Source organism: Myotis nattereri (genome assembly GCF_964212035.1).
Source record: "Myotis nattereri genome assembly, chromosome: 10".
Classification (NCBI taxonomy): Eukaryota; Metazoa; Chordata; class Mammalia; order Chiroptera; family Vespertilionidae; genus Myotis; species Myotis nattereri.
The window spans coordinates 1,488,416-1,504,855 of NC_138085.1; the positions used below are offsets into that span (position 1 = coordinate 1,488,416).

Below are 16,440 nucleotides of genomic sequence, written 5' to 3' on the forward strand. Positions count from 1 at the left end.
AGCTTCCTTTGCTGCCTCCCTACACAGCCATCCTTTCTCACTGTCTCACCCTGCTTAGCACTTGGCTTGTTAGGGTCACTGACATGTGCCCCAGCCCTCCCGACCGGCCCTACGCTGTGGGGGTGCAAGGCCATGGCCCCATGGAGCCTGCCTCACCCGCGCAGCGCTCCTCACCGGCAGGTGCGGGTACACGGCTGAGAGCACTTACATCCTTCCGACCTAATAACTTTGGAATCATCACGACAGAGGTTGACATATCTTCAGACAAAAAAGTAAAATGTAAAGTAAAAACAATGTCAAGCACCACCATCGTAACAAAAGATTGCAGAGCTGCCGGAGGGGAGGGAGAGAAGACATTCTGGGTCTGCTTTCCAAATGAGAGTCAAAGGCTTTCGGAAAGCGGTCGATTATTTTAAAATATGCATCTGGCCGCCCTGGCCTGTCCCCCAAAGCGCTTCCTGGGGAGTCGAAGCCGCAGCCCGAAGCAGGGAGCAGAGTGCGCGTCGCCTCCCGCTCCTCCGCGTCGGCTCCGGCAGGGGCCGTGCGGGGCGTCTCCTTCCAGCATCCGGCCGCCGCGTGCAGCCTCCAGCCTGCGCCTCGCCCCCGGGGCGGGTGCGCCGCGGCTGCCGCAGCTCCAGGTCTGGGCTCGCGGGGCACGGTCGCGCCGGCTAACAGGCAGAGGCGAGCGGCCATCCCTCAGTGTGCGGGCTTCTGCGTGGGCTACTGCCAGGCCGATGCCCACTAAGGACCCAGAGCAGGACACTTCCTCCCTGGCCCTCCCTGACCAGAGCTCTTCACCGGCCGCCCTGCCCTCGTCGGTGGGGAGGGGACCCCGAGGCAGAGGTCAGCTCCCCGCCCCCGCCTCGCCCCCGCCCGGGCCCAGCGCGCTCACCGATCTTGGCCAGGGAGGCGAGCAGGATCCACAGGGTGATCTCGAAGGGGATCTGCACGTGCGGGTAGTCCAGGGTGAACACGGGCAGCCGGCTCTCCTCCAGCGGCGTCGTCCCCGGAGCCACCACGCTCGCGGGGCTGGGCGGGCTGGCGCTGGTGCCCACGGCCCTGGCGTCCGGCAGGGTCTCGGCCAGGGCGCCCGCGGGCCCCGCTACCTGCAGGAGCAGCAGGAGCAGCAGCGGCGCGGGCGGCCCCGGCCAGCGCCGCCCGGTGCCCGCCGGCTCCATGGGCCCCGCGCGCGGCCCCTCGGCGCTCAGCGCATCGCGCCCTGAGACGCCGCCGGCCAGGTCTCCGCAGCTCCCGGCTCGGTCCCGACGCGAGCCCTCGGCCACCCTCACCCGCCCTCCGCCCCCGGTCGCCGGCCCGTGCCCGGCCCCGGCTCGCCGACCGCAGCTGCAGGCGCGGCCCCGGGCGGCCCGCGGGCGGGGGCGGGGCGGGCGCGGCGCCCTGGCGGCGGGGCGGGAGGACGCGGGCGCCCGGCTGGGCACCGCGCACCTGGCACCTGCCCGAGCGCGCGGGCGACGGGGCCCCGGTGGCCGCGGGGGCGGCAGCTGCGTCCCCCTCCGGCCGCCACCGCGCGCCGGGACCCGCCGCCCCGGAGCCTGCGAGCCGCGGAAGGGGTCGCCGCGCCGGGCGCACGGTGGCCGCAGCTGTCCCCGCCCCGGAGGCAGCGTCGGGCGTCCATCCAGTGGAGGGGCCGGCGCGACCCACGCGTGGCGCCCTGTCCCGCGCCGGCTTCTCCGAGGGGACACCTGGCCCGCAGGGCGCTTGGGGCCGGCGCCTCAGTCTCGGGGTCAGAGGGGACGGCGGGCGGCGCAGGTGGGGGCGCTACCCCTCAGCCCCGCGCCGCGGCCCTAAGCCCGCTGCGGAGCTTGGGGGTGGCGGGGGGAGGTGGGGAAAGCCTCACTTTGTCCCCCCACCCCGTCCCCCAAGAGTCATCGGATCTCGTCCAGGACTTTCTGCTCCTCGACTTCCCGCGGGACTCAGGGTCCCCCGCCCCCACCGAGCCCCCCAGCCCCCACCGAACGCGCTCCGTCCCACCCGAGCTGGCTGCACGCTGCGTGCCCTTGCCTCTCCCTCCCCGGCGCGAAATAGAAACATCTTCCTCTGTTTTCAGGGTTAGAGGTGCGCATGTCTGGGAGCCACAGAAATGTAATTATTTCGTGGAAAACCGGTGGTTTGCCGGCTTAGCCTAGCTTGACCCGCTGCGCTGATTACAGGGCGGCTGCGGCGCGGAGGGAGGAGAGGAAGCGGTTCTCCTGGACCGAGAGCGTCTCCGGCAGCGCAGCCCCTTCCAAGGGCGTCGGGGACACCGCCTGCGCCCTCAGCCCCGGCGTCTGAATCACAAGAGCGGAAAGGAGCGCACACGCAGCGCCGACTCAAGCCGCTGAAACAATGTTCCCTTTCAGATTAGGCAAGACAATCTGTCTCTTTTCTGAAAGTTTTAATGTGTCAAAATATGGCTACTAAACCCCTGGCAATTCAGCATTTACAGGGTGTGTGTGTGCACGCGCGTGCGCGAGTGTGTGTGTGTGTGTGTGTGTGGTGTTCCCCAAAGTTCCAGCAGGGCACCGTGAGCTGTCAGCAGAGCGCACTGGAAAACTGAGCCGAGACCGAACAGAAGCCTGGAAGGCACAGTCCTCTTTGGACTTGAGAGTAACGCGGGGCCAGGGCCAGGTGAAACGGGAGAGGGCTCTGGGAGAGGGCAGGCACTCAATTAACATTTCATAAAGCGCCCGTGTTTCAAAAGAGCGCCATTGCAGGGTAAGGACGTGTTAGCTTCTTAAAAAGAACCAGCGAGCTGCCTCTCTGTTCACTGGCAATGCCCGCGGAAGACACGTGCTGAACATTTCCTCGTGAGAAAGGAAATTATTACTTTTTTAAAAATTGCATATCTGTGCAAGGAACTTGTATTTTTGTTAATTAACACACAAAAAACCAGAGATACATTATTGTGCCCATTTAGTGAAGAATTATAGATGCAGAAGTGTTTAAAAACAAGCAAGCAAGCAAGCATACAGACTCACCACATTGACAAGCCGGGCAGGGTCCAGGAGGCTTCAGGTCCAGGCCCCTAGGCTGCCAGGATTCCAGCCCCCTCCGCCCCCCCCCCCCCCCCCAGACGAGGTGCGAAAACAGCCGGTTATTTCTCAGGTGCTTTTCAATGGAATAGTGGAGGATGTTTTAGGGATTGTTCACAAAAGCAAAGTTTTATTCAGAGTAAGCAAATTAGGCCAATTCTACAACTTTAGTGAAACAATCAATAGTAGAGCAAGGGTAAATTCAGACAATAGTTTCTGGGAGTTTGAGTCACAGAACACTTTTAAAAATGAGTGCACCGTAAACAAGAAAGTGAGTGACAAGTCTATATTTCTGGGGCCTTCCTGCCCACAGTAGCAGTAGAGATGCTAGACTGCAACATTCCTTTAACTTCATGAATCTACTAGAGGCCTGGTGCACGAAATTCATGCGGGGGAGGGGGGCGGGTGTTCCCCTCAGCCCAGCCTGCAACCTCTCCAATCTGGGACCCCTTGGGGGACCCCACAGGGATCGGGCCTAAACCGGCAGTCGGACATCCCTCTCGCAATCCTGGACCACTGGCTCCTAATCGCTCACCTGCTGCCTGCCTGGTCGCCCCTAACTGACCCCCACTGCCATCCAGGTTGCCCCCAACTGCCCCCTACCTGCCGGCCTGGTTGCCCCCCAATTGCACCCCTCCACCGGCCTGGTTGCCCCTAAATGCCCCCCATGCTGGCCTGGTTGCCCCCAACTGTCCCCCTGCTGGCCTTGTCACCCCTCATGGCCCTCCCGCCAGCCTGGTGGCCCCCAACTGCCCGCCCTGCTGTTCAGTTGTTTGGTCGTCCCTCACTAACCCCCCTGCCAGCCTAGTCACTCCTAACCCCACCCCCACCCCCCCGCTGGCCTGGTCACCCCCAACTGCACCCCCTGCTGGCCTTGTCGCCCCTCATGGCTCCCCACCTCTGGCCTGGTCACTCCACGCAACCTGCTGTTCAATCGTTTGGTCATCCCTCACTAACCCCCCTGCCGGCCTGGTCGCCCCACACAGCCTGTTTGGTCATCCGTTCGGTTGTTTCAGTTGTGACGGTCACTTAGGCTTTTATATATATACTAGGGGCCCGGTGCACGAAATTCGTGCACTGGGTGTGTGTGTGTGGGGGAGTGTCCCTCAGCCCAGCCTGCCCCCTCTCACATACTGGGAGCCCTCAGGTGTTGACCCCCATCACCCTCCAATCGCAGGATCGGCCCCTTGCCCAGGCCTGATGCCTCCAGCAGAGGTGTCAGGCCTGGGCAGGGGACCCTCATTTCCCCCCATCACTGGTTCTGCCCCCAGCCCAGGCCTGATGCCTCTGGCCCAGGCATCAGGCCTGGGCAGGGGACCCCCAGACCCCTCCGATTGCTGGCTCTGCCCCTTGCCCAGGCCTGATGCCTCGGCCAGAGGCGTAGACCCCCATCACCCTCCGATCGCCTGATCGGCCCCTTGCCCAGGCCTGACGCCTCCGCCAGAGGTGTCAGGCTTGGACAGGGGACCCCCATCTCCCCCCGATCACTGGCTCTGACTCCCTCCCAGGCCTGAGGCCTCTGGCCCAGGAATCATGCCTGGGCAGGGGACCCCCATCTCCCTCTGATCGCTTGCTCCACCCCCCGCCCAAGCCTGACGCCTCTGACCCAGGCTTCAGGCCTGGACAAGGGGACCATCATATCCCCCCAATCCCTGGCTCCGCCCCCCACCCAGGCCTGATGCCTTGGCCAGAGGAGTTGACCCTCATCACCCTCCGATCACCAATCACCGGATTGGCCCCTTGACCAGGCCTGAGGCCTCCAGCAGAGGTGTCAGGCCTGGGCAGGGGACCCCCAGCTCCCCGCGGTTGCAGGCTCCGCCCCTGCCCAGGCCTGACACCTCTGGCCTAGGCGTCCGGCCCAGGCAGCGGGGACCTGCAGTGACAGTGGGGGGCGCCGCCATCTTGGGCTTCGCTTTAGGCCCAGGCAAGGGACCCCTAGCTCCTGGGACTGCCAGCTTCGACCGTGCCCAGCTCCCATCACTGGCTCCACCCCTACTTCCTGCTATCACTGGCCAGGGTGGAAAAGGCACCTGATTCTCCGATCATGGCTGGGGGGCAGGGCTTTTGCCCTGCCCCCCAGCTCTTAGCTCCCCCCTGGGTTTCCAATCACTGTCAGTGGCAGGGGGCTTCTTCCTGCTTTCCCTTTCGCCTCCCTGCATTGTGCCTACATATGCAAATTAACCGCCATCTTGTTGGCAGTTAACTGCCAATCTTAGTTGGCAGTTAATTTGCATATAGCCCTGATTAGCCAATGAAAAGGGTAGTGTCGTACGCCAATTACCATTTTTCTCTTTTATTAGTGTAGATAGATACTGTTAGGTCGCCCAAGGAGGAACGCATGAGGCCAGAATGGTGAGGGATTAGGAATTTATTCGCTCATCCGCACACCAGGTGGCTGAGCCTGGATGGCTCCAGCACCCCAGTGACGGGAGCCAGTGCTTTTTAAAGGACTTTTGGCAGGCTGTTTCTGGACGGAGAACTCTCTGTGCAGGTCTGGATTCTGGGCAGTCGGAGGGGAGAGACAATGGTCTTAGCAAGTGGACTGTGGTCTAGGCTAGTGCAATGTCCATTGTGAAGTGGCCTAAAAGCCAGTTCCCAGGGGAGGGGTATTGATTCAATAGTTCGATCAAACCTAACATTCCAGCCTATTTGTTTTATGGAATCGGGACGAAGGTCAAATCTTCTGTAATTACTTCCTGCTGAGTCTGGACGTTGAGATCACGGGGTTGGCCTTTGAGTGTGGTCAGCTGGGATGTTGAATAGATTCCTCCTGGTGGAACGAGGGGTCGTGGCAGCATCATCTCCCCGAGAGACTGGCTGGTGAAGCTTGAAAGCCGTCCTGAAGGAAAGATGAAAAATGGCGCAGAATACACGGGTCAAAAACGAGGATGAGGAAGAGGAATGTTAGTGGTCCTATGAAGGGAAGTAGATGCCAATTATTTCCTTTAGCCAGCAGGCCCATGAATTTGATTGCCGTTCCCTGATCTTTGCGGCATCCCTGACTAGGCCAGACTGATGGTCACAGAAACAACATTCTTCCTCCAGAAAGAGGCACAGGCCCCCTTTCTTCACCGTTAGGAGGCCGAGTCCTCTTCTGTTCTGGGGGTGACAGCGGCCAGTGAGGCTCTCTGATCCTGAATGTGAACTAAGCTTTTGGCAATGTCATCTAGGCTTTCTTGTAGGCTCTGAGACAGGATTTCAAAGTATGTTGAGCAGTGGTCAGGCCCCTATGACAGTCCCAGCCCCTGCTGTGATGCCGAGGGTAATGAGGAGAGGGATTATCTGGACTGCCCTTTTGTGTCAGACAGGGTGGGTTACGGGGACAGGGGAAGACTGGTTATCAGGGGGCTATGTCTACGCTGGGTGAGAGATAGACGACTGTACAGGTTTCTGTCCAGTTGGTGGGGAGACAGGTGTACGTGTTCTCCCCACAGAGGAAGGAAGATCCCTGATCATGGAGACAAGCTGAAAGGTGTAAGAAGAGGTGACTAAAGGGTATGAGGTTCCCTTTCCAGGTTCCACACTCCAAGCTGAGAGCGTGGTTGCCATGGCACTACCGATAAGGGGTGACAGATGAGTGGTTGAGATTCCATGGCAGTGAAAGTGGGAGGGATTCTAGCATGGGCTATTATCCAAGAGAAAAGCAAAATGGAGGGAAAGGAGCAGTGGAAGCCTGGGACCTGCATGGCTAGATAAGAAGTAAAAAGACTGGCTGTAGGAAGTAACCATTGGCTTCCGCGGGGACCTGGTAGTCAACCCACCGGGACCAATGCCGTTTGGTCGTTCTAGGTTAACTGTGGTGTTGCAGGCTGAGGATGGGAGATGGCCTTTTGTTGTATTGCCCTGTGACCGTGTAAAGCATAAAGGGGCTTGGATGATTGGTGGGGTGTGCAGAGTGTTAGGACCTGTGACGGGAGGGAGGAAGGAGCTGCCTTAGTGGGAGATTGCATGGAGAAGGAGGGAGGCGTGATTTGCCTGGGCTGTAGGATAATTACCTAGAAGGGTGTCTGCCTTTTTGAGAAATATAGTTCCCTTTCCCTTCTTATAAGCCAGAGTGGGTTTTGCCTGATTGCATCTCTTGTTTGGGGTAGGGATGGTGGTGGATGCTGGAGAGGAGAGGGAAAGGCAGAGCCAGCAGTCCCTGGCTAAGTAGGGAATGGGTGGGGTTAAATGTTGGTTGGAGATGAGTGGAGGTGAGAAAGTCCCTTATGGGCATAGGAGAGGAAAGCTGGAATAGGATGAGAAGAAGAGCCAATCCCCACTTCCAGGGTCAGGATTGCCCCAAGTGGGGAAAGTTATGTTTGGGATCTAGAAAGAAGGAAATCTTGCCCTATGGGTAATCCAAGTCCCTTTGTAGAAGGCAGTCCCATGGAAAGGTGAGAGTCCTGATGCGAAGGGAGAGGGGGCAGTAGCTAGGACCAGGAGGATTTGTACTGGGAGAGGAGGTGGGCTTTCAGGGAAGTCAGGGGTATTAGGGTACATAGGGAGCACCTCATTCATTCTCTTCCTCTGGGATGTTCCTGTGATGGAGGTGTTTCTGAGATGGTTTTAGTCTGGGAAGGTGGAACCATTGGGTGTGCCCTGAGAGTTTAGCTGCAACTGGGGCAGTGAAGAGCACCTGATAAGGGCCTTGCCTTCAGCACTGTGAATTATGATGGGTTTCCTTTAGGAGGAGTAGGGGGATATCTCCTGTAAAAGGTCGAGGGAGGATCTGATCAGCATGTTCTTCAGTAATTGTATGATGAGATTTAAAATGCAGACATAGTCTCTGAGGAAGGGAAGTTTCTGAATAAGAAAGGTCTTCCGTACATGAGTTCAAAGGGACTAAGAAAGGAGGGCGCATGAGGGAATTGCCCTGATGTGCATATAGGCTAGAGATACCAGAGTGGTTTAAGGTTCTTTAGTTTTAAGAAGAACTAAATTAGTTAGGTGGGACTTAATTAAGAATTTGCCTTTTCTACCTTGCCTGAAGATTGGGGCTGGTAGGGGATATAAGTTCCACTGGATGGTCAGAGTGAAGGAGACTTGTTGAGTTATTTGAGATATGAAAGCAGGTCCATTACCTGGTTGTAGTGAGGTGGGGAGGCCGAATCTGGGAAAGATATGCTGAATGGGAGCTTGTGTGACCTCAGAGGACTTTTTTAGGGGAATGCTTCTGCCCAGCCTGAGAAGGTATCTACTAGAGTTAAGAGATATTTGGTTTTTTAAATAGGGGGCATGTGAGTGCAGTCAATCTGCCAGTCGTGTCCAGGGATTTGGCCCCTTGACTGATGAGCGGGGAAAGAGGAGGTCCACCTGTCCTTTGGGAGATGCTGAGTAACAAGTGGAGCAGGTTTGGTGATACCTTGCAGTGGGAAGGCTAGGCTAGGACGTGTGGTGAGGGGTTCTAGGAGTTGTAAGTGTATGCTATAAGTAGGGCATTGTGGGGAGCCGATAGAGGGTTAGGCCTCGGACTGACCTATTGGCAAAGTCACAAACAAGTCCCAGCGGAGAGGGCACAGTCCTCTTAGCATAATTAGGCCTGACCTTATAACGCTCCCCAGATCTTATCTGGGAAGCTAATGGGCTGAGGGAAGTGCAGGAAGTGGCCGAAACAAGTGAAACTCACAAGAACTGTGTAACTATGGTAACCACTACCTTGTTTACCTCTGACTATAAAATAAAGGCTCAGCTTGCCTCATGCATCTCTCTCTGTGGCCTCAGCCAGGCACAGGGAAGACCCACAGAGAATCTGTCTCTGTGTAAATCATTATTCGCCGACTCTGTCCACACCTTTGGGAACCCCTGGGCCACTGGGCCTGGACCCCTGCACCCCAATATTTCCAAATTATCTCTTGTCTCTTCTCTTTCATTTGTGTGTGGCTCCTCTTCCAGATCCTGAACCCTGAACCACGCGGGACGTGGAGGGAAACATTTACAACAGGGAATTGTGAATAGCCCATAAGATATCATGGGCCTGTCCCTGGGGAAGGATATATTTTCCCTGAAATTTTAACCATGGATCTTCCTGAGTGGTCCCAAGAGCTAAAAGGACTGAAGTTCCTCTGGAGTGTATTTGGGGGTTATGTGGGGTGTAGCTGAGAGTTGGGGAGACGGGGGCTTCCCCTGAGCCACTGTCTTGGCCTCCTGGTCTGCTCTGTTGTTACCCTGTATTACGGGGTCATTCCTGACTCGGTGTCCTTTGCAGTGTATGACCTTTAAGAAGGCGAGAAAAGGAGAGAGAGGTTCCTACATACCAAGGCTTGTTGAGGCTTTCAGTGTTAGTGTCCAGGACTGGGGATGAGCGTGAAAATGAAGAAAGTCTAGGCTCAGATATAAGGACTTGGGCAACGGGAGAGCCTGGGCGGCTGCTTTAGCTCACTCGGAGAGAAGGGGTCTCTTTGACGTCAGAGTGACCAGGTCCTGACTCACTGGACAACACAAACCTTCTACCCACTCACAAATAACCAGCTCCAGCCAAAAAGTACACAGCCAGCATTTACATTTATGAACACACTTTAACCACTCCCTTACTTTCAAGAAAATATACAGTCAACAAAGTACAAGAGACCTTCTGTAATAAAAACTAAGAGCAGGCGAATTAAAACATGTCTAGCAACCAATGTTTCAGTATTGTAGACTATTTTAAAATATTTAGATGTTTATCATTTTACCCAGCAATGCTCCAAAACCTTTAAGTTACCAAAGACTTTGGAAAATTATGTGTAGGCATATGAGGCTGGAGAAAATGTGGGGGGAGGGGGGGAGGAGAGAGCAGGCCCAGCAGCCTGTTCCCAGGCCTCTAGCCACTTGGACTTGAAAGTGCCACATTTTTCCTTAGAGATAACAGGCTAAGGTTTGGGTGATAATGAGTTCAGCTTCTGATAGTAGCTGGGCTGTTAAGTAAGCATTAGTAGTGTTGCAGTAAAGAAAGTTGTTCTTTGGGAAGGGGGGTGGTGGGTGAGAAGGCGCCGAGGTCAGAGCAGTTTTCAGAGCATTAACGGGGTGAGAATGCAGCCTTGGGATCTAAAGGTTCATCTGAGTGGTCCCTTCGCTGTGTCATAGAGCGGCTTTGCAAGAAGACTACAGTTGGGAACCAGAGGTGAGAGAACCCAGCGAGCCTGAGAAACGAGAATATTTCTTGTTCAGAAGAGGGAACAGTCATGGAGGAGATAAGGAAATCAGGCATTTACAGTCCAAGGAATGGCCTCATGAGGTGAGAGAAACTGAGGTAGGTGACTGTGGTTTGGGACAACTGGGCTTTATGAGGGGATGTACTAGGCATTGAGGTAGTACTAGAAAAGAGTGAATGGGGGAATTTAGTAAGATGCAGTGTAGAGGTGAAGTGGCTAATGGCTGTGAGATTAATTTGTCAACCCCATAATAGAGACTGAGGAGGGGACAGGGTCCCAGGGAATTCGGGGAGGGCAGAATAAGTGGCCCCAGTGTCCATTAAAAAGGAGAGCAGCTTACCTGTCACCCCAATCATTATGTGAAGCTCTATCCTGGGGATGTAACTCTGTGGGGTCTTGTCAGGGCCTGGGCGCTTCAGTCTTTGGTATCATTTGAAGCAGGGCCTGGAGGAGGCTTAGCCCTGACTTACCCTCGCTAGGAGGACCGGCACTTCATTTGGGGTTCGTGAGGTGGTGGCTAGCCGCTTCTGGGCCTCAGCCTGGACCTGATCTCACTTTTGTTTTTGGATTTGGGTCTTCTCGTCTCTGTTATTAAAGATGTTAAAGGCCAGGTTAACGAGGTCTTTTTGAAGGGTTTGTGGACCTCTGTCTGCTTTTTGCAGTTTATGGTGTGTGTTGGGGTGCTGATTGGGATATAAAAAGATGTTCAGAAGAAGGGCTCCCTCAGGGGAGGTGGGGGTCTAAGGTGGTAAATTTCTGTAAGGCCTCTGTGAGGCGGGAGAAAAAGAGAGCTTGGTTTTCGTTGAGGCCCTGAGTGATTTCATTAAATTTGTCATAATTGACCACTTTATGGGCAGCCTTTCTGAGTCTGGTAATGAGAAAGGTGATTATACATCTATAGAGCCGGTGCCTTGGGGAAGAAACCTGATAGTCCCATCTCGGGTCAGTTCAGGGGACTCTGTCAGCGCCAACCAGGTTGGATACTGAGTCCTGTCTATGGAGGGCCTTGCCATGGTCCTGAGTGGCTGGCCAGATGCGCTCCTTCGCCTCTGGAGTGAGAGAGGAGGACAGGAGGGTATAGATGTTGTGCCAGACCAGGTCATAGGACTGGGTCAGGTGTTTAAATTCCTTAGTAAAGGTGGTCGGGTCGGTGGGAAAAGACCTGAGATGGCTCTCAATCTGTGTGAGGTCAGACATAGAGAGTGGGATGTGGCCTCGGACTATCCCCTCAGTTCCTGCTGCCTCCCTCAGGGGTGGAATGGGTGTGGGAACAGAAGAGCCTTTTGAGGAAGGTAATCTTTGGGAGACCCAAGAGCAAGTGTTAGGTGGGAAAAGGCTGTTTTGAAGCTTGTGTTCTTGGGATTTGGGCTTTCAGGGCCTGAAGGAGAAGGTGGTTGCTGATTAGCAAGGTCTGTGTTTTGGGAGTCTACTGCAGGTGAGGGAAGGGGATGGAGGTCGGTGGTCTGCTGGGTCAAAAGTAGATTCAGAATCAGAAGTGTTAGGGGGTGATGTTTTGTGTGAAGGAGAAAGATCCGATGGGTAGAGCAGAACTGAGAGAGGATGGGGACTGGAGGGTGAAAAGGCCTGGACACAGGGAATCTCTGACCATTTTCCATTGCAGTGACAGCAATGATCTAATTGTGCCATGTGTTAAAATGGAAAGTACCATTTTCAGGCCATTGAGACTTACCATCTAGTTTAAGTTGTGGCCAAACAGTGTTAAAAAAGAAAATGAGGTGGTTGGGCATGATCTCCCCTGGGAGTGTGCAGAGGGAGTGGGCGTGGCCCAGGAGAGAGGAAAGGTGAGTGACAGACCACAGATCCAAAGGTGACTGTTTAGGGCAGGCGTCCCTGCTGCTAAACAAATCACCATGAGAAACGAGGGGTGACCCTCCGGACTGGGCATCCCCAATGCAGAAGGACCCAAAGCCGAATGGCTGAGAAGGCTTCTGGCCCAGCGCTAGGACTTTCGAGGCGAGAGACTTCGGAGAAGTCAGTGAGAGAGAGTGGGCAGAGGACTCGAGACGAGGGGAATTGTGGAACGTCACTCGCCTAGAGAAGATTGGCTGGTGTGGGATGGAGCGTCAGCAATGGAGAAGGGAGGTTCCCAATCTGGAGTCCTCCTTGGCTGGCTGCGGGTGGCAGGGGGGGTGCTGAGGGGGGGAGAGGAGGGGGGATGGTATAAGGGCAGGAGGTCTGATCGCAGCTGGCAATCGAGTCACCGGAGTGGGACTCAGAGGTAAGCCCAGGTTGAGCTGCTGCTGCCTACTCCTCCCCGAGTAGCAAACTCAGGGTGACTGAACCCAGGACAATGGCTCCCCTGCCCTGTGGAATCCTCCCGGTATTGGCACCTAATGTTAGGCTGTCCAGGGAGGAATGCATGAGGCCAGAATGGTGAGGGATTAGGAATTTATTCGCTCATCCGCACACCAGGTGGCTGAGCCTGGATGGCTCCGCACCCCAGTGACGAGAGCCGGCGGTTTTTAAAGGACTTTTGGCGGGCTGTTTCTGGGCGGAGAACTCTCTGTGCAGGTCCGGATTCTGGGCAGTCGGAGGGGAGAGACAATGATCGTAGGCAAGTAGAATGTCCATGGTGAAATGTCCAGTTCCCAGGGGAGGGGTATTGTTCAGTTACATATACTAGGTAGTTCAAGGTTAGCAACTTTTCCTTACATTTGGAAAAATACTTTTTTATGTATTTTTGTAAATGGAAGATAAGGACTTAGTTTAAACACGCGCACGCTCTTTTCATCTTTTCCAGAAAGCAAATCTTTACATCTTTTCCGGAAAGAGGTAACTTACACCTCCATGCTAAACAGACTTCGCTAAGCCACTTCCTCAAAGCCCTGTGATGAGAAGCTCTGAAGCAACCAATGCCGCCCATGACCCCGGCGTCACGCAGGGGAGATCCTGTCTCCAGCAAGTGAGCCGTCTTTCGAGGCTCCCATTGCCACTTGGAATGACTGAGGTCCTGCAGTGGCCCACCTGATCTGACTTCCGCCTCTTACTCCCACTACCTACTCCCCCCCCCAGACCCCTCAACGCTCTGCGAACTCTGACGGACTGTGTGCGCATGCTCCCTCTCACCTTAGGGCTTTTGCACATTCTGTTCCCTGTACCTTTTTCCTCTCTGCCCTTGACCTTATTAACTCCTCCTGGGGTCTCAACTCAGAGGTAACTGACTCAAGGAACTCTCACCTGGCACCTGACTGTCTGGACTAACCAGAGTCCCCATTTATGCCCTTTGCTGTCTCCCAATACCTTTCTTCTTAGCACTTAATAGTTTTATGTTCTCCTGCGAGGCTGAAAGCTCTCTCATCCTTAGCTCTTAGCGTGGTGCCTAGAGTTCAGTAAGTGCCCGCTAAGAGCCGTTGGTCAATAAGTGTGTGACTGCCCAGAACCCACAGCTCTCACCAGTGGGTGGGCGGCAGGCCCCTCAGGCTGCGCCAGTTGCAGGGTGGCTGCAACGGTTCCACAGGAAGCATTTCCTTCATATTTTGGGATCTCACATCTCCGTTTTTTCTGCTCAAATGATGTGACTATCCAATCACATGGTAGGATTTGTAAGTATTTTCACACATGGGAATTAACTGATTTGGATTGATCTTCACATCGTACCATAGGAGTGTTTCCTAGGAACATATGAAGCTTTTCAGAGAAACGGGCAGATCTTTCTCTCCCCTTTAACCTGAAGTGGTCCATTAGAATAGAAGTGGTTCCTGGACACCTGTCGCAGGCACACTCTCAGGAGTCCTAGCCATGCAGGACCGTATCCGGCATCATAAAAGTCAGCACTCGGGAGTTCAGCGCATGAGAAGGTGCACTTTAGAGCAGCGGTTCTCAACCTGTGGGTCGCACCCCTTTGGGGGTCGAACGACCCTTTCACAGGGGTCGCCTAAGACCATCGGAAAACAAATATATAATTACATATTGTTTTTGTGATTAATCACTGTGCTTTAATTAGGTTTAATTTGTAACAATGAAAATACATCCTGCACATGACGATTCATAACAGTAGCAACATTACAGTTATGAAGTAGCAACGAAAATAATTTTATGGTTGGGGGTCACCACAACATGAGGAACTGTATTAAAGGGTCGCGGCATTAGGAAGGCTGACAACCACTGCTTTAGAAAATAATGTGATCTCTGTAGAGGAGATGGGGGTCGTCGTGGAGGGCAAGGCTGGTCTTAAATGCACCCCAAATCCTGCCCTGGAAAGCTCTGAGGACCTGGTTTAACTGTCTCTTGCCTCGCGGGGCCTGGAGCTCAATGAAGTTGTTGTATGTTGCCCCCTCCTTTCCCCTCCCCCACCCTAGATTCCCCTTGGGTGTGAGGAGCTGGCAAAGGTCTCCAGAGGGTAGTGTGTTCTCCCACATCTCCCAGAGGCACAGCGACTGCAGAGGAGGCCACTTGCTCTGAGGTGGCACTGGCGCCTGGGCACCACAGTGGGGCACCAGCACTCTCCCCACCGGTCGCCGCGCCTGGGACCCCCTCCCCCCCTGTTCAGGAAGCCGGGTAGGAACCGAAGTGGCTTGTCCTCTGGGCAGGGGGGTGGGGGAGGGGGGGGGGAGGACAGTCTCAAGAGTACCTTGTGATAGGTAGTGGAACTGATTTCACACTGGTGGTTTACTCGTTCTTATAATACTCACATTTTACCTCCTTCCTTCTTTGAAATCTGCAATCTGCTTTGTACAAGCACTAACGCCTTAGCTTTGTAATGAGATTTCAGTTAAAAACCCTGTGTCTATAAAAAGTTAGCGCTTGCGCCCTGGCTGGATGGCTCGGTTGGTTGGAGCGCTGTCCTGTGCACCAACGGGTGGCAGTTCATTCCCGTCAGGGCACCTGCCCAGGCGCAGATGTGATGCCCAGTTGCCTGATAGGGGAGGCAACCAATGAATATTTCTGTCTCTCTCCCTTCCTCTCTCTCTCTAAAATCAATAAACATATCCTCAAGTGAAGCTAAAAAAATAGTTAGCACTCATATTATTGTTTACTTATTGATGTTTTTAATTTAAATTTTTTATTGTTGAAAGTATTACATAAGTCTCCTTTCTCCCCATTGACCTCTCCCCAGCCGCTCCCACCCCCCAGCACATGCCCTCACCCTCCTGCTGTCTGTGTCCATTGGTTATGCTCATATGCATGCATACAAGTCCTTTGGTTGGTTTCTTACCCTCCCTCACCTTCCCTCATAGGTTAGAGATGGTCTGTTTGATGCTTCTCTGTCTCTGGATCTATTTTTGTTCATCAGTTTATGTTGTTCATTATATTCCACAAATGAGTGAGATCCTGTGATATTTATCTTTCTCTGACTGGCTTATTTCGCTTAGCATAATGCTCTCCAGGTCCATCCATGCTGTTGCGAATGGTAAGAATTCCTTCTTTTATTACAGCAGCATAGTATTCCATTGTGTAGATGTACCACAGTTATAGACTTCACTATAATAACAAAATCAATCAGTCCCAATCAGCCTCACTTTTAAAAGAAGAGCAGCCCTATTAGTGGTGTGAATGCTTTATTGATGTGTAAGAAATTACAGTCTCTTCTTTTTGCTAGAAATGTGTTTCATTTCAGCAGAGAAATGTTTTGCTATCTGATACTAGTGAACCACTTTATGCAAATTCAAGGTTATAAATAAGAGCAGTGTTTTTAATATTGAAACCTCCTAGTATCTATATATATAAAAGGCTAAGTGTCCATCCATCCAACCGGTAACTATGACACACACTGACCACCAGGGGGCAGACGCTCAACACAGGAGCTGCCATGACATGCACTGGTCATTTAAAGATAAACAGCACCACAGATCTGGTGCTGACAAACTAATACCCGGCTTCCCCCAAATGAGACACAGGCCCCATTACCACCCAGAGCGACACCTCACCAAATCACAGCCAATGCTGCCAATACCTCACAGTGCAAAATGCGGCCCACAGCCCAGCCCAGCCTGGAAATGGTTGCTGTGGGCACCAGGTGATGATGTCATGCAGCACTCCTGGCTTCCTCTCCCTAGAGCAGGGGTGGGCAACCTTTTGTGAGTGCGTGCCAAAACCAGCAAAATCTCTGACTCAAAATTCTTCTGCGTGCCAACCCTAATTTTTTGAGAACATGTTACACCTACTTGATATCTCTTAAGGTGTACGTGTGTGAAGAACCTTGAAGAAATAATAAAATTCATTTGAGCTACAAAAACACAGTATATGATGATGAAAAATACATTTATTTTTTAATGTATACATGTACACTGATAGTCCGACAGAAAACTTTATGACTCCATTTGATATTATCAGTG

At 53.8% G+C, this 16,440-nt stretch overlaps 1 protein-coding gene across 1 annotated transcript in view; it reads right to left on the minus strand.

Annotated features, from left to right (window-relative positions):
- Positions 1 to 1,178, minus strand: part of SLC9A2 (solute carrier family 9 member A2) — a gene marked incomplete at its 5' end in the record, with an annotated part of 122,954 nt that extends 121,776 nt beyond the window's left edge. The window contains one exon of the mRNA XM_081101633.1: positions 893 to 1,178. Coding sequence (XP_080957759.1) covers positions 893 to 1,178 — 286 coding nt within the window. The remainder of the gene's footprint in view (positions 1 to 892) is intronic.
- Positions 1,179 to 16,440: the final 15,262 nt, after the last annotated feature.